Source organism: Setaria viridis, chromosome 3, assembly GCF_005286985.2.
Source record: "Setaria viridis chromosome 3, Setaria_viridis_v4.0, whole genome shotgun sequence".
NCBI lineage: Eukaryota > Viridiplantae > Streptophyta > Magnoliopsida > Poales > Poaceae > Setaria > Setaria viridis.
In genome coordinates this window covers 49,967,837-49,984,123 of record NC_048265.2, presented here as the reverse complement: position 1 = coordinate 49,984,123, position 16,287 = coordinate 49,967,837, and the positions used below count along the sequence as shown (strand labels likewise).

At 48.2% G+C, this 16,287-nt stretch overlaps 3 protein-coding genes across 3 annotated transcripts; all 3 read left to right on the top strand.

Annotated features, from left to right (window-relative positions):
• Nucleotides 1–604: 604 nt before the first annotated feature.
• On the top strand, nucleotides 605–3,535 carry LOC117848106 (purple acid phosphatase 2). Its single transcript, XM_034729424.2, has 4 exons — nucleotides 605–1,023; nucleotides 1,144–1,344; nucleotides 1,459–1,570; nucleotides 2,349–3,535. Exons 1-4 carry the CDS (start codon nucleotides 850–852, stop codon nucleotides 3,239–3,241), a joined length of 1,380 nt encoding a protein of 459 aa, XP_034585315.1. The 5' UTR covers nucleotides 605–849; the 3' UTR covers nucleotides 3,242–3,535.
• A 1,223-nt stretch (nucleotides 3,536–4,758) lies between these two features.
• LOC117848108 (ubiquitin-conjugating enzyme 15) lies at nucleotides 4,759–8,798 on the top strand. Its single transcript, XM_034729426.2, has 6 exons — nucleotides 4,759–4,921; nucleotides 5,027–5,130; nucleotides 5,390–5,492; nucleotides 5,594–5,657; nucleotides 8,229–8,317; nucleotides 8,392–8,798. Exons 1-6 carry the CDS (start codon nucleotides 4,892–4,894, stop codon nucleotides 8,485–8,487), a joined length of 486 nt encoding a protein of 161 aa, XP_034585317.1. The 5' UTR covers nucleotides 4,759–4,891; the 3' UTR covers nucleotides 8,488–8,798.
• Nucleotides 8,799–9,516: 718 nt separating this feature from the next.
• Nucleotides 9,517–14,573, top strand: LOC117848107 (uncharacterized). Its single transcript, XM_034729425.2, has 7 exons — nucleotides 9,517–9,905; nucleotides 10,074–10,250; nucleotides 10,387–10,625; nucleotides 10,716–10,957; nucleotides 12,604–13,109; nucleotides 13,766–14,004; nucleotides 14,085–14,573. The coding sequence occupies exons 1-7, from the start codon at nucleotides 9,603–9,605 to the stop codon at nucleotides 14,344–14,346; spliced, it is 1,968 nt and encodes a 655-aa protein (XP_034585316.2). The 5' UTR covers nucleotides 9,517–9,602; the 3' UTR covers nucleotides 14,347–14,573.
• The last annotated feature ends 1,714 nt before the right edge of the window (nucleotides 14,574–16,287 follow it).

Below are 16,287 nucleotides of genomic sequence, written 5' to 3'. Positions count from 1 at the left end.
ACATGCATTTTAAGGCTTACTATACTTGCTATAAGTCAACCTCTAAATGATCAGTCCTAAATCCTAATCTTGGAAAGGCTTTGCCTTTTGGGATTGCGCAAGAACACGGCCACAATTCGTGCACCTAGCATGCATGATGCATCTAGTACGAGCACATCCTCTCTCTTGTGATCCTCATTTGTCCATGTAGGAAAAGCACAGGCCTTTATGCTACCATGCTTTTGCCAAGGGCACAAGCACAACTTGTGATTCCCTTCTGTCCATGCCCACTGGTCCTTCTGAGGCCTATAGTATGCTATAGTCCGTAGCTGACTGTTTTCGGCTAGCCTAGCGGCCAAAGTGGTTCAGGATGTGAAAGAGGAGTATGTGCTCGTTTTCCAAGCTACAATGTTTTATCACAAAAGAACTTTCAAAATGATGCAGTGCAGAGTTTACTTGACTGGTATATACGGTGATGGTGTCGTCCTGCATCGCCATCGTTGTAGTCGTTAAGATGGGTCAAATTACGGCTGCCTTTCGCTGTGGACGCGCCCACACGGCACGACGGCGATGCGCTTGTATGAAGATGAATGATACCCTTGATAATCTACTAGCTCCAGAGTCAACTTGGAACACCTTAATCAAATGCAATCTCTAATCCAAGTCTAATTGCGCGCCTGAGCACAACTCATGGGATATTCCCCGGAAATTGTGCTGCAGACTGGACTCGAGGGATCTATTTAAACGGCCTCGAGGCCAGCCTGCGTCTCCATTGCATTGCAGACTCTTTCTTCCTTGTGCCCTGTTTCTCGAGTCCCAAGTTGTTGTGGGGAGAACAGAACAGGGGAAGCAGCCGGAGAGCAGAGCAGCATGTCGTCGGGCGGTCGCCGGCGGCTGGCCCTGGTGGCGGCCCTGGCCCTGGTGGTCCTCGCCGCCGACGCTGGGGTGACGAGCGAGTACCGGCGGAAGCTGGAGGCGACGGTGGAGATGCCGCTGGACGCCGACGTCTTCCGCGTGCCGCCGGGATACAATGCGCCGCAGCAGGTAGGAGTAGCCGCCAATCTCCTCTGCTTTCTTCTTGGGAATCTTGCCTCTCCATCGTTGATCATTCTCGGGGTGAAAAAAAAAAGATTCAATCTTGGGATCGGATATACGGTTTTGCAGGTGCACATCACGCTGGGCAACCAGGAGGGGACGGCGATGATCGTGTCGTGGGTGACGCCCAGCGAGCTGGGCAGCAGCACGGTGATGTACGGCGGCGCGCCGCACAAGCTGGAGCTCCGGGCGGAGGGAACGCACACGCGCTACGACTACTTCAACTACACCTCCGGATTCATCCATCACTGCATCCTCAAGAACCTCAAGGTTGGTTGCTCTGCCCTTCTTATGTCGTCTTCTTGTTATGCATTGCAACCTTGCAGGTGAGCAACCAGCTAACAATGGCTGCTCTTCTTCTTCTTCTTCCCCATTAACTCGCAGCATAGCAGCAAGTACTACTACGCCATGGGGTTCGGGCACACGGTGAGGACCTTCTGGTTCACCACGCCTCCCAAGCCGGGGCCTGATGCGCCCTACAAGTTCGGCCTCATAGGTAAGCCACGAGATGGATCCCTCCTCCTCTGTCCGTCCTCTCCGTTGAATTGTGTGCTCCTCCACCCAACCCTTTTCGTCTCCATCTGGAAGCACTCTGCAACGTGCCAAACACGTGACCAATCAGTTCGAAATAATCGAGGTTCCTCACAAGAAAAGAAAAAAATAAGAAACTGGATACGACGAGATTGCGATCGTAGCATACTACTAGCATCCAATGCTTAATGGCCAATAGTTTTATTTAACCCTGGAGATTATACTAATCATGACCCAATCCCCATGCTGATTTTTATGTACAGCGGTCTCTTAGCAGCTGCTCTGTAGTAGTCTGGCCGTCAGGGATGAAAATGTGGAAATAGATATCCGAATCCCTATACGTTAAAACGACAAATATGGATATCCGTATTCATATATGAATTTAACGCGGTACTAACATGGATACATGCGAATTCGATTTTCTCTGTCATTAGTAGTCTGTAGTGGCAGTGCCATGCTGACTGTTGCCATCTGCACGGTCAACTTGCGCACAAAAGTCTGAGTCCTGCCAAGCGCAATCAGTCACTCAATCAAGGCTAGCTAGCCGTGTTGTGTTGACCAGGAATTCTGAATCCTCATTTCCACTCTTCTTGAAACAAAAATGTGGTCGAATTTGGCCCTCCCAATTCAATGAATCCATTCAATCCCCAACGGCTACTGACTCTCTAGTCTCTGCTGGTACTGTACTGCAGCTCTAGCCTGACGACTGACAATGCTCTGAAAACTGAATGACTGCAATGCAGGGGACCTTGGGCAGACGTTCGACTCGAACCGCACGCTGTCCCACTACGAGTCCAACGGCGGCGACGCCGTGCTGTTCGTGGGTGACCTCTCCTACGCCGACAACCACCCTCTCCACGACAACAACCGGTGGGACACGTGGGCGCGCTTCGTGGAGCGCAGCGTCGCCTACCAGCCATGGATCTGGACGGCGGGGAACCACGAGCTGGACTTCGCGCCGGAGCTCGGCGAGACGACGCCGTTCAAGCCCTTCTCCCACCGCTACCCGACGCCGTACCGCGCCGCCGGCAGCACGGAGCCCTTCTGGTACTCGGTCAAGATCGCCTCCGCGCACGTCATCGTGCTCGCCTCCTACTCGGCGTACGGCAAGTACACGCCGCAGTGGACGTGGCTGCAGGATGAGCTGAAGCGCGTGGACAGGAAGACCACGCCATGGCTGCTGGTGCTGATGCACTCGCCGTGGTACAACAGCAACGGGTACCACTACATGGAGGGGGAGACGATGCGGGTGCAGTTCGAGCAGTGGCTCGTCGACGCCAAGGCCGACCTCGTCCTCGCCGGCCACGTCCACGCCTACGAGCGCAGCCACCGCGTGTCCAACGTCGCCTACGACATCGTCAACGGCAAGTCCACGCCGGTGCGGGACCAGGGCGCGCCGGTGTACGTCACCATCGGCGACGGCGGCAACATCGAGGGCATCGCCGACAACTTCACGCGCCCGCAGCCGAGCTACTCGGCGTTCCGGGAGGCCAGCTTCGGCCACGCCACGCTGGAGATTAAGAACCGGACGCACGCATACTACGCGTGGCACCGGAACCAGGACGGCGCCAAGGTCGTCGCCGACGGGCTCTGGCTCACCAACAGGTACTGGATGCCCACCGACGACACCAACTGATGATCATTCCCGGCATCATCCCGTCGACCATGCAAAGATCATTTTTCAGTTGTCGGCAGTGACGACATGTGAAAAACCTGCAAGTTCCTTTTTCTTCCCTGAGATCGATCAGCCGGTTGGCAATGATCCCTTGCAACTTAATGAAACTAGTGATTCACGAAAAATACTTGACATTTCATGATTGTTGTAAAATGATCAAGATATCATAAGAGCAGCATGCGTGCACAATGCGGCATTTGACATTGCAAGTTGTCTATCAATCAATCAAAAGTAAAAGGTCCATGCTACAACCTACACAGCACGGGTTGATGTTTTGTTTGTTTGAGCTTCTGTTTTTGGACTTTTGTAGGTTGCTTCTGCTTTTGAGGTTTTGGCTGGAAAATTAGCTTTCTGAAATCTGACTTTTTGGTTCCTGACTTTTTGCTATTAGCTTTCTGAAATCTTCTTAGCACATCAAAAGTCAGGAAAAGCTCCTTTCAGCCAGTTTTCCAGCTTTTAGTTCATTTCCTTGGAAGCTAGTTTTCTAGTTTTCCAGAAGCCAGCCCAATATCTGAACTCTTTTAACTTTTAACTGTCAGAAGTCAGAAAGCTGACCCGAGAAGCTAAAACAAACCGGGCACGACAGGATGACCCACGCACAAAGCAAGCAAGAGGGTTCACACATGTTGGGGGCTCGGACCGTTCTTGTCTAGAATTTAGCCCATAAAGATGTCAAAGCAGGTTCATGGGCCGTCCGGAAAATCATGGGCGATAGATCTGCTAGCAAAAATCTATTGGATTTGCAACATTTCGGTCTAAGGAAAATGTTCCAGCAGTGAAATAAAAATGTTCGAAGTAGATAAATAAAATATCTTAATTTTGTTTTAATTTTTCTATCAATAGATGGATGAATCCAAACTATAGGATTTTAAACCAATGGTAAAAGAAGTGATAGTTTTCACCCATGAAGTTCATCACAGATAGCATTGCCTATACATATTTATACACATAAGTCATTAAATGAATGAACTGAATCTTAAAATCATGGAAGGCGAGACTTTAGGGATGATGTATTTAGGGATAATGTATTTCAATATAACTATGAGCATCACCAAAATGATTCCTCCACTCACCTTATTTACTCACGTTGCGCGCCACATCTCTTACGAAATCTCCTTTATCCGTAATTTCTAGTTAAAGAACAATATCTAAATCATAAAGTTAGCATAAATGTAGTTAATATTTATCTAATAACATAATTATTAGTAGTAGAATAAAGGACATCTACTTCTTCCAATTTATAGGCGAAGGGAAACAATTCCACTTAGATGGTTACATAACATACAAATTACTAATTATATGTAATATATAATTAAACTCATTATCTAGCTAGATCACACTAGGATATCTGAAGCCATAGAATGCGAATAAGTGCCTATCTGGCTCATCTCTGAAAACCAAGCGGCCAGGTTCTTCTTCTCTATGAACCCAAAAGGAGAAAAAAAAAAATAAAGAAAAACCGGAAGCATCCAAAGTCTGAAACCGAAATAAAGAAGGGCGAATAGACGACTCCGCTGCGGTTTCTCTCCCTCCCCACCCCTCCGCCTTCGTCTCCGCCTCCCGTCTTCCTCCACAATTCGATTCCCTTCCTCAAGAACCCATCCCCCCACCATGACGAGCTCCTCCTCTCCTTCCCGAAAGGTACCGCACCATCCTCCCCCCAATCCGTCCGATTCGCCCGCAGACCGGTGGGTTTTCCTTCTCGATTCGTTCTGTAATTCGATCGATCCCTTTCCGCGTGTGCAGGCGCTGAGCAAGATCGCTTGCAATCGGCTGCAGAAGGAGCTCGCGGAGTGGCAGCTCAGCCCCCCGGCCGGGTTCAAGCACAAGGTCTCCGATAATCTCCAAAGGTGCCGCCTTTCTCCCCGCGTCCCTCCCTGCAATTCCTCACTTATCATGTCCCCCTTTCTTTCCTGTTTATTCTGGGATTTTTCTTTGGCCTTGCTTGAAACTTCCAGACGGATGGATCCAACCGTTCAAGAACCATTTTCTTCTGTTGATCTTTGTTCTTGATTTCTAGGGGTTTTCCTTGATCTCACTTGTTATGTGTGGAGGGGTGGATTTGGACTGCTTCCCTAGTAGCATAATTCTGTCTTGATAACTGAACAGGTGGGTGATTGAGGTCACCGGAGCGGCAGGCACCCTCTATGCCGGCGAAACCTACCAGTTGCAAGTTGACTTCCCCGAGCATTATCCCATGGAGGCTCCTCAGGTCAGGTTTTCACAACAAAGATTGCACCTTCAGTTAATTATATCTTCTATCTTCCTCTGTTCATTACATTTGGTTAGATGCTAACATCATCTTGCTTCCAGGTCATTTTTCTCAATCCCGCCCCGATGCATCCACACATTTACAGCAACGGCCACATCTGCTTAGGTAAAAAGCCTGTTCCTTATGCATCTTCTCTCATGGAGAAGATTTGTGTACGACTCACTCCACGTCTGATGCTTTTGGTTAACTTCATGGCTGTGACCTTATGGGAATGTTCTTTGCCTGACCTAATGTTCCATCTAGCTGTCAGTTAGGTGCTAAGATTCCATTTGTTAGCAGAAAGTTGCCAACTTAACCAATTGTGTGCTTTTATAGTTCTATAGTAGGCTCACGACTGAGATGCCCCAACACACCATTTCCTTTTGTTACTAGAGGGTCTTAATGGGATAGCCAGATGTGTGAACTTGCTGTTGCGCAGGGGTTTTGTATTCTCCCTTCTGAAGTTCTCTTAATGTCTGGATGTTGGTGGCTTGTCTGGTTGTACCTTTATCTTGCTGATATTATAGCTTCCATCAATGCATCTATAGTCATTAGCAGAATACTGGAACGAGTCTCTCTTTTGTTTCTGTTTATCCTTGCATCATGAGTTATAACACCTTTATCTATGACGACATCATGCCCTCTCTTCCCTCTGAAATTGAGTACTTTGAGCTGTCTCGATGCTACATTTGTTTACAGCTTCATGCTTTGTTGTTTGTCTGTAGGTTAGTTTTGTAACAATTGGTATTGTAGGAAAATTATTGCTAAACCTCCTTTTCTGTTCCCTTTTCAGTTGCATAATTTCCTATCTGCTTTCCATGTTATCTTGCATTGACTTGTGGAGAAAATCCTATCTGCCAGACAGTATTATACTATGCATGCATGCATAATAGAAACCGGCATTATATTTATGCCGAGTGTTTTTTTTTTGGTCATATTTCCTCGAAGGTAGCGAAGAGTTCTAAAAATGAAGAAAATGCAAAGTTCAATTAGAATCACCAGTTCCTTCTTTTGAAATCATTTTAGCTCCCAAAATACTAAAATTAATGGCTTGAGTTATGTGCCTGGATATGGATGGCAGATATAGGCAGAGTATAGCAGGTGATATTGTGTTAGGCGAGGAAGCATGTTAGCCTGTTGGTTGGTTGGCCACATGCAGAGGTGTTTGGCAAATAAATCTTTTGGAAAATTGGTGACATATCTTAATAGTTAATGCGAAGATATGGTTAGAATGAATTATTGAAAGAATGTTTACTTAAGACTATTCTACAACTTGAAGGCTGGTTCTCATGTTTCTTGGGTTTCATCATTACTTATATGAAAGAAGATACGGGTACATTGGGGAACTAAATTAATATTTATTCAAATGAAACCCCTTCAAGTAGTTGTGAAAAGATTGTTTTTGCCATTATTCTTCACATGTAACCATAATGTATTCACATGGGTTGTGTCCTTGCTCTATGCATATATACATATATTATTTCAAATAGCAAGTTAAATGGAACAAGCTATCATATACGCATATACTATTTCAAACCATCACATGCAAAGGGACTAGACTACATGTGAAATGAGATATAGGACTGTTTTACAGTTGGCCTTGTTTATTTGTAACTGGGGCATTCTCACTAAGTTCTCTCTGTCCGTATGTGCCATTTACTATCTCATTTCTGATACAAATTATAACTACTAGATCTAATATATTAGCTGTTGGTGGTTGTATATATTGACTCAAATATGATGTCTCCACTCTTTATGGTACGTCCTGAATAGCTTCACCTTGCTTTCCCCCCTCTTGCCCATAATTCCAGCCATCCCTATGCTGTTAAGCTGTTTATTTCCACTGCCTTCCATATATTGTATGGTTGATCACCCTTGCTATCCATGCCTATATAATGCGGTAGCATTAGTATGGCAACAATTAAGAATTATAGTTTAGTGATTGGCGCTATCCCTCGCTACGACACTTTTAAAACCAACCAATTTGAATGTGAACCGAATCTATGATATCTTGCGCAGCAAGCATCTTACTGAATGACTCGTACAGTATCTTCTTTTCTTAATCTACCTAGTTCTGTTGATCACCTTGACAACTTTGCAAAATGCTTCAAGTGGGAGGTTATGTTGTTTGTGAAAGCTGTACGTAGTTCTTTGTCCAAATTGAGGCGACAATCTACATATTTTCATGGGCCATAGCCCTTATGGGGAGGGCATGATTAAGAATTCAGCTGAGCCTCAGCTTATCAAGACAGCTTCTCACCAGGGATTTTAATTAATTTTGAATTCATTGAGCGGCAATTTATAAAGTGCTCAGCAGGATTTAAATTAATTAGTCTCATGTGTCATTTACTCTGTAGTCTCTTAGACAACAAGTTGTGGTAAATGAGCCTCTGAATCAGAAATTCACATAGCCGGAATTTTTTTTGTACTTTGTACAACTAGACCTGTTATCATCTGATTCTTTTCTTAGGTTAGAAGATCTAGAGCCTTGCATTCACATCTGAACATGTCTTGTTTTTTTCGTAATTCTTTCTTCTGTCCACAAAATAGCTAATAGCTGATCCGTCTTCCATGAATTTTCTGAGATTGTGAATGAAATGAAAGTTATGTTGTAGAGACATGATGACCATTTGCTACAGTTTATTGCATGATTTGTATGAAATAATGACAGCTTCCTGCTGCTGCTCTTATGTGCAGATATTTTGTATGATTCGTGGTCACCAGCGATGACTGTGAGTTCTGTCTGCATCAGTATCCTGTCTATGTTGTCTAGTTCGCCAGCAAAGGTGACTTTGATCTATCAAAACTCCTGCTCTCACTTGGTATTCGTCTTCTAACTAGTTGCAGTGTATGGTTGCAGCAACGCCCGGCCGACAATGACCGCTATGTTAGGAACTGCCGCAATGGGAGGTCGCCAAAGGAGACCAGATGGTGGTTCCATGACGACACAGTGTAATGAGCATCAGTGGCATGCTTGCCATCCTTCCTTACCGTGATATATCTCTTCCAAGGGGAGATGAGATGATTTAGGCTTATTTCTAAGCACCCCTCTATTGGACTGCAAAGCTTACCTTGCTGTGGTGGTATGTAAATGAGTTGCACACATGTGTCGAGTTTGGGAATATATTATCACCATCAATGATATATATATATATAGATATATATATATATATATATATATATATATATATATATATATATAGAATAAGCAAGAGTGTACCGTGCCTGAATAACTGAAAACGAGTTCAAAAGGAATATGATTTGCTATGCACCCCTGTACCTATCTGCAGTCAGCCTATGGATTTGCTGATGTGCTGCTACTCTGAAGTCCTCACACTCGCACCGATTATCTGTGTGCACATTGATTTGGTAGATTCCTGCTTTCTTCCTATGTGCTGAACCTGACACTTTGAGCTGCAATGGTGTCTATCTGTTTGTCTCAAGATGTCGCCTGTACAATGCTAGTTCCATTTTTCGTTGCAAGAATCCGTTGCTGGCTGCGGTCGTCGTTGAGGCCTGCCCTGTATTTCAACGCGTAAATGAAATTATTCTGGCTCGTAGATTGCTTCTGGAGGAAAAAGAAAAATAGTGCTTCAGCTGGGAATCTGAAGTCGATGGATAAGCCAATGATCATACAACAGGATTTTGTAAGTCGTCTCCAGATTCTCTGTTTGGTAGCATCAACAATTCCAACTGTTTGTAAATTTGTATGTTCCCAGCTATCTCTATGCTATCTATATTGTATAAAAATATTTTCATGCTCACCTAATCAGCTTGTCACCTTAATCCAAAAGGAAAGCTCCCACGTCTCTAAAAATGTTAATTTAATTGCACTCGATGACTTGAAGCTTAGATCCAAATCGATACCAACGCTAGAGCTGACTTGTTGAAAAGGATGTCATGATATGCAAAAGAAAATTCACAAGATAATTTAAATAATTATTATTTGTTTGGTACAAGATTTAAAATCTTTGGCCATTCTTTTTCTACAACGTGGATAGCGAGAGCATATTGACTGACCCGTGACCGACGTAGCAGCCAACCAGAGGAAGCAAGAGCGGCGAGCCAAGCATGGACGGCGGCGGCGCGGTCGAGGTGCGGCACTGGAACGCGGACGTCAACGGCGTCTCCATCCACGTCGCCGAGCAGGGGCCCGCGGATGGGACGGTGGTGCTCCTCCTCCATGGCTTCCCGGAGCTCTGGCTCTCCTGGCGCCACCAGATGGCCGCGCTCGCCGCCCGCGGCTTCCGCGCCGTCGCCCCCGACCTCCGCGGCTACGGCGACTCCTCCGTCCCCGCCGACCCCGCCGCCTACTCCATCTTCCACATCGTCGGCGACGTCGTCGCGCTCCTTGACCACCTCCGACTCACAAAGGTGCCGCCTTTTATCCCCTCCCCCCCCCCCCCCCCCCCCCCCCCCCCCCCCCCCCTGCTGCTGTTGGTTACTCACCTGAGTCACCTTACGCATCGTGAATTCGTGATCTTGATTGAGCTCTCCCTTGTTGGTGCTCGTCATGGATGGATTTATTGGGCGGCGGCGCAGGTGTTCGTGGTTGGGCACGACTGGGGCGCGCAGGTGGCGTGGCACCTCTGCCTGTTCCGGTCGGACCGGGTGCGCGCCGTCGTCACCATCGGGATTCCCTTCTTCCCCCGCAGCCCTCGCTCGATTTCTGAGACGTTCGCGGATCTCGGTGATGGCTTCTACATCACGCAGTTCCAGGTGGTATCTTCATCTTCCTTTGCCTGCCTCATCTGTTTTGCTTCAAACTCGCAATTTCAGGACAGGGTACCTGGTGGGCACTAGGCTACAACTTAACTTCTTGCAGGCCACTCATGCGAGAATTTCATGTCTGCAGGAGCCTGGAAGAGCTGAAAGGGCATTTGCTCGTTACGACGTTGCGACCGTGCTAAAGAAGTTCTACTCCATTGAATTCGACAACCTCACTGCTCCTCCTGGAGTAGAGATCATCGACTTCCTCGAGGCACCTTCCTCGCCACTCCCCTGGATCACCGAGGAAGAGCTGAGCCAGTATGCCGAAAAGTTTCAGAAGTCTGGGTTCACAGGGCCCCTCAACTACTACCGCATGATGGACATGTATGTAGTGTAGTTTCCTCAAACTCTGTCTGCCTTCCTGGTATTTCATTCAGCTGCACCCATCTGAATAGTAATGCGTGGTGAATGCAGGAACTGGAGGCTTACTGCACCATGGAGCGGTGCGAAAATTACTGTGCCTGCCAAGTTCATCGCCGGCGATAAGGACATCGGTGCCAAGTCCTTTGGAATTGAGCAGTACATCAAGAGTGGGGGGTTGAAGTCCAATGTTCCAGATCTTGAGGTTGCCATCATCGACGGTCACCATTTCCTGCAGCAAGAGCAGGCCGAGAGAGTGAACTCTGAGATACTTTCCTACCTGAACAAGTTTGCCAGCGAGTAGAGAGGCTAGAGGCTTCATCAGCATGATGTTACTCTGCAGTCGTGTCGTGTATGGGAAAACCAACAAATCTTTGGGAGACTGTTAGCCAGTTTTTCCTGAACTGAAAACGTAGAATAACTGAATAAAGCCCCGTTTGGTTACTTTGGCTTATTTTTAGCACCCGTCACATCGAATGTTTAGATAGTAATTAGAAGTATTAAACGTAGATTATTTATAAAACCCATTACATAAGTGGAGGCTAAACTGCGAGACGAATCTATTAAACCTAATTAGCCTATGATTTGACAATGTGTTGCTACAGTAAACATTTGCTAATGATGGATTAATTAGGCTTAATAAATTTGTTTTGTCGTTTAGTCTTCATTTGTACAATTAGTTTTATAATTAACTCATATTATTTTGAATTTTCGATGTGACATGGACTAAAAATAAAGTTTTATAATTAACTCATATTATTTTGAATTTTTGATGTGACATGGACTAAAAATAAGCAAGGTGAACCAAACGCATCCGATTGCTAAGCCATCTGTTGGCTCGCATACAGGAATAAAAGAGTTTTGTTTGTTTTTTCTAGAAACCATGTGAAGTACCACTTGGACTTGGTGCTTGATTTTTCTGTATTTTAGCTGCCTGGTGTTATTTCAGGTTATGCACATTCTCTAATCCATCTGCTCCAAACTAGTAGCCCCTTAGGGTGCGTTTGGTTGCGAGGACGAAGTGGGACGGGACGGGACGATCCCACTTCGTCCCGCGTTTGGTTGGAGGACAAGTGGGACGGGGACATCCCTATCGAGGAATATACCGCGAAGATCCAGGACGTCCCCGTCCGGGAAAAACGAGCGGACGGGGGCATCCCACTTCGCCCCCGTCACGCGCCGTTTGCGCGGGCGAGCGCGGCCGGCGCGGGGACCCGCCGCCGGCGCGGGCGGGCGCGGGCGGGAGCTCCCGGCGCGGGCGGACCCGCCGCCGGCGCGGGCGGGCGCGGGCGGGAGCTCCCGGCGCGGGCGGACCCGCCGCCGGCGCGGGCGGGCGCTCCGCCGCGGCCGGCGCGGGAGGGAGCTCCGCCGCCGCGGGCGGGAGCACCGCCGCGGGCGGGAGCACCGCCGCGGCCGGCGCGGCCGGCGCGGGCGGGCGCGGCCGCCGCGGCCGCCGCGGGCGAGCGCGCCCGGTGCGGGCGGGCGCCCGCGCCACCGGGCGGGCGCGGCCGGCGCGGGCGCCACGGGCGAGCGCGGCCGGCGCGGCCGCCGCGGGCGAGCGCGCCCGGCGCGGGCGGGAGCTCCGGCGCGGGCGAGCACGGCCGGCCCATGACAGGCGGGCCCCACGAACGGTGTTAACAGAATGAGAAAACGGTGCTCGTCCCGTCTGTCGCAATCTCTCCAACCAAACAAAAAATTGGGACGACCCCATCCCATTCAACCAAAGAAGAAATGGGATCATCCCATCCCGAAAAACTAGGACGGGACCGTCCCGTTCTACATTGTCTCCCAACCAAACGCACCCTTAGTGGCTTAGTGCGCCAGTCAACTTGGGCACTGACTTGAAAGCTACATGTGAAATGTGTGATCCAGGAGGTTCAGATAATCATTTGTGTTTATGTCAGTGACTCAGTGGCCGCATGTTTCTGTCGGACTGATTGAGCCGCTAGCGACTCGAGCAGCGCAAGCATGGCGACCGAAGCCGCCGGCGAGGTGCGGCAATGGACCGCGGACATCAACGGCATCTCCCTCCACGTTGCCGAGAGCGGCCCCTCCACCGGGCCGGCGGTCCTCCTCGTCCACGGCTTCCCGGAGATGTGGCTCTCATGGCGCCACCAGATGGCCGCGCTCGCCGCCCGTGGCTTCCGCGCGCTGGCCCCCGACCTCCGCGGCTACGGCGACTCCTCCGTCCCCGCCGATCCAGCCGCCTACTCCATCTTCCACATTGTCGGCGACTTGGTCGCGCTCCTCGACCACCTCCGCCTCCAAAAGGTGTTCGTGGTCGGGCACGATTGGGGCGCGCAGGTGGCGTGGCACCTCTGCCTGTTCCGGCCGGACAGGGTGCGCGCCGCCGTCATCCTGGGGATTCCCTACTTTCCCCGCGGGCCTCGCCCGATGACGGAGTCATTTGCCAAGCTCGGCGATAGCTTTTACATCAATCAGTTTCAGGTGGAGTTCACTTTCGCTGCTCAGCCACTTAATTCCTTCCGTTGATCTCTGCATGTGGAATGAGAATTTGGGCGAGGAGATTGGCAGGCGGCGGAGGACGGGCTGGTGGAATTTGCTGTTAATGTTAATCTGATTGGCTATTAATGCAATGCATACAAACTAGTTCAAAGTAATTTTGCTAAACAAATAACAAGCTCACATAATAGTCTGCGGTCATCCTTCTTCTTGCTTAAATACGTTGCGGTATAAATTGTTGCTTGAATCTTCCATTTGGGGTGGAGAACAAATTTCAGGTGACATTTTTAATTGCGATCACAGACTACCTTGTCTTCTTAAAAGTTGGATCGGCTATTCATCTTCTCTGTGTATCATAAAAAAAATAGGAGCAAGTATTTTGTTCTAAATTAAAGTTGGTCTATTTCTCTTCAAATTCATATAATCAGTTCCAGGGCGCAGGGTTCCATGGAAATGAATATGCAACTACATGATAAAGCAGTACAGATTGTAGTGGTGGTCCTTTTTTTTCTTAAGATAATGCAATATCATTATCCTAGGTGCGGCGCCTCAACCTAGGATGCACATAGCCATTATGTAGTGATGGTCTATATATTTACTATTTACTGCAATATATCTTATTCCATAATACATACTTGCAGGAACCTGGAAGAGCAGAAAGGGCATTTGGTCGCTACGATGTTGCGACTGTCCTAAAAAAGTTCTACGCCCTTGAAATCGATGAACTCATTGCACCTCCTGGAGTAGAGATCATAGACTTTCTTCAGGCACCTTCGTCGCCACTTCCCTGGATGACGGACGAAGAACTGGGCCAGTACGCCGAAAAGTTTCAGAAGAATGGGTTCACAGGACCCTTGAACTACTACCGCATGTTGGAAACGTAATTTCCACACCTTATGTCCTCCTCTTGATGCCTTGTATTGTTTTATTTAGTTCAGCAGTGATGTGTGGTCTTTGCAGAAACTGGAGGCTTACTGCACCTTGGAGTGGAGCGAAGATCATAGTGCCTGCAAAGTTCATTCTTGGTGAGAATGACGTCGGTCTCCAGTCCTTCGGGACTGAGAAGTACGTCAAGAGCGGGGGTTTAAAGTCCAATGTTCCAAATCTTGAGGTTTCGATCATCGAAGGTCACCATTTCCTGCAGCAAGAGAAGGCCGAAAGAGTGAATTCTGAGATACTTGCCTTCCTAGACAAGTTTGCCAACGAGGAAGCATCAGCATGATGTTGTTATTTTCAGTCGTGCCTCTGAGAAGATGGTCTCGTATCTGTGAGTAACTGGAGCCTTACCGAACTGAAATTGGTGAAGCTGATATGTATCTCTGTTCTTGAATAAGTGGGTTAGCCATCTGCTGGCTCGCATTTAGGAGTAAAAAGAGCATGTAAAACAGTTGATATATGCCAAACTTTTCGTCCATGAATGATGTCATACGAGGTCCTGTAATTTTTCCAGTCCAGCTGTTCTTTTGTGCAGGTGGAGATTCAATTGGGAATGAACTTGTATGATCCAGGAGGGTGATCGACAGTTCCTTTCACTTCACTTTTTATGAGATTTAGATGTATCTTTCCATTAAAAAGTTAGACAAATTGTGCACATGCAACTAGGCATTTTTCCCCCCATAACATCGAAACAATGCAGAAACTCGTCATGTCTAGTTATTTTTTTTCAATAAAATTTATCTGTCTCGAGTGGCAAACTTGCAGCTGTATCGCATCATCATATATTCTCATCTTGGTTCCCGTATTACAGTTAACAACTCATCAATCAAATATACTAATGTGCGCACACACAGGAATAAGGAACATTTTCAAAAAAACAGAAACTTGACAAGATGAATCAACTGATTTACACAGTTCACTGAATTTCTTGCTGACCTCAACATATAGGCGCCACAACGTTCTTCTCCGGTGCATGCTTGGTCTTGATGGACCGGACTCTCACGTACCGGCGCATCATGCCGATCACCTTCCTCCCCGCCACGTGCTCCTCAGGCCGGCCTGCTGCAGCTGCTCCTGAAACGCCTTGGGCAACAGCATCGGCAGCAGGATCATCTTCGTGGCCTCCGGTGGCGGCGTCCTCCTCGCCGTCGATGGCGCCGCCGGTCTCGTCTTCTATGAGCTCCTGCAGCGAGAAACGGCGAGAGTCATCTTGGCACTCCTGCTGCTGGTGCTGCTGCGTCTCACTCTCCTCGGTGGCTTCAGGCCGTGCTGAAGTCTTGTGCGCCTCGGTATCTTCAGAGTGCCGTGCTTGCAGGTGATCTGACAGGCACAGACATTGCGACGCCGGCGCTGCGTTCAGCTTGGAATCTTGAACTTGATGCTCAGGCTGTATCATCGTCTGGGATCCCTGCTGCATGGTGGCATGATCTTCTTGATGGAAATTGGCAGCCAAGCTTGCTGCTGGTCTCCTTGTCCTCCTTGACATGGTAAGATCAAACCGCCGAGGCCGCGTCGCCTGAACTCTGAACGACATGGCAAAACAGAGCTCCTTGCTCTCAGCTGGGATGATGAGAGAAGATACCAATATACAGATTATATACACAAGCCTGCAGATAGCTTGTGAATCGATGCGTTTGCGTGCACGTCTGACGTCTCAAATCCTGCGGACTCTGGATCGATCGAGGTCGGTGTTAAGTGGGAGTGAAGTCTGCATATGCATGGTACACGAAGAGGATCCATCGAGCTATCTGAATTTAATCTGAACGGCAGGTACGCTCGCAGAGGGATGCAATGCAGAGCACTTGTCAGTACTGAGCGATGGCTTTGGGGTAAAGTCGAAGGGATGGATGATGGAGAAATCGGTACTCTCGTCCTGGATGTGCAGTGAAGCCTGAGAATCCGATCAAGAAACAGTACGATGTGAGATCCCTTAATTGACAGCAGCAGGGCAGAGAGAAACACTACAGGCCTGCAGGGAAAACTTCATCAGTTTCTTCATCACCCGATGCGTGAACAGCAGATGCTCGTGATCAACTCGGTGACTTAACTGGAACGTCTCTCGCATGCAGAATTGTCTGGTCAATCAGAAACACGGTGACTGTCACTTGCTCAATGGCGGGCCTACGTTTTCATGTGCGGCTGCTTACTCAAGGTGTCATTGTTTGTCGATGCAACATGCAAGTGCAAGTGTGCGCCTCCAGGTCAAGAATTACTGCTCCTGTTCCTT

What these genes read in the sequence shown, in the direction of transcription:
- LOC117848106 (XM_034729424.2), top strand. Translation starts at nt 850, where the DNA reads ATGTCGTCGGGCGGTCGCCGGCGGCTGGCCCTGGTGGCGGCCCTGGCC. An exon ending in GCATCCTCAAGAACCTCAAG is followed by an intron (nt 1,345 to 1,458) that starts GTTGGTTGCTCT and finishes ATTAACTCGCAG; the next exon opens with CATAGCAGCAAGTACTACTA. An exon ending in CTACAAGTTCGGCCTCATAG is followed by an intron (nt 1,571 to 2,348) that starts GTAAGCCACGAG and finishes ACTGCAATGCAG; the next exon opens with GGGACCTTGGGCAGACGTTC.
- LOC117848108 (XM_034729426.2), top strand. Translation starts at nt 4,892, where the DNA reads ATGACGAGCTCCTCCTCTCCTTCCCGAAAG. An exon ending in CCTCCTCTCCTTCCCGAAAG is followed by an intron (nt 4,922 to 5,026) that starts GTACCGCACCAT and finishes CCGCGTGTGCAG; the next exon opens with GCGCTGAGCAAGATCGCTTG. An exon ending in GTCTCCGATAATCTCCAAAG is followed by an intron (nt 5,131 to 5,389) that starts GTGCCGCCTTTC and finishes ATAACTGAACAG; the next exon opens with GTGGGTGATTGAGGTCACCG.
- LOC117848107 (XM_034729425.2), top strand. Translation starts at nt 9,603, where the DNA reads ATGGACGGCGGCGGCGCGGTCGAGGTGCGGCACTGGAACGCGGACGTC. An exon ending in TACTACCGCATGATGGACAT is followed by an intron (nt 10,626 to 10,715) that starts GTATGTAGTGTA and finishes TGGTGAATGCAG; the next exon opens with GAACTGGAGGCTTACTGCAC. An exon ending in TTTACATCAATCAGTTTCAG is followed by an intron (nt 13,110 to 13,765) that starts GTGGAGTTCACT and finishes ACATACTTGCAG; the next exon opens with GAACCTGGAAGAGCAGAAAG.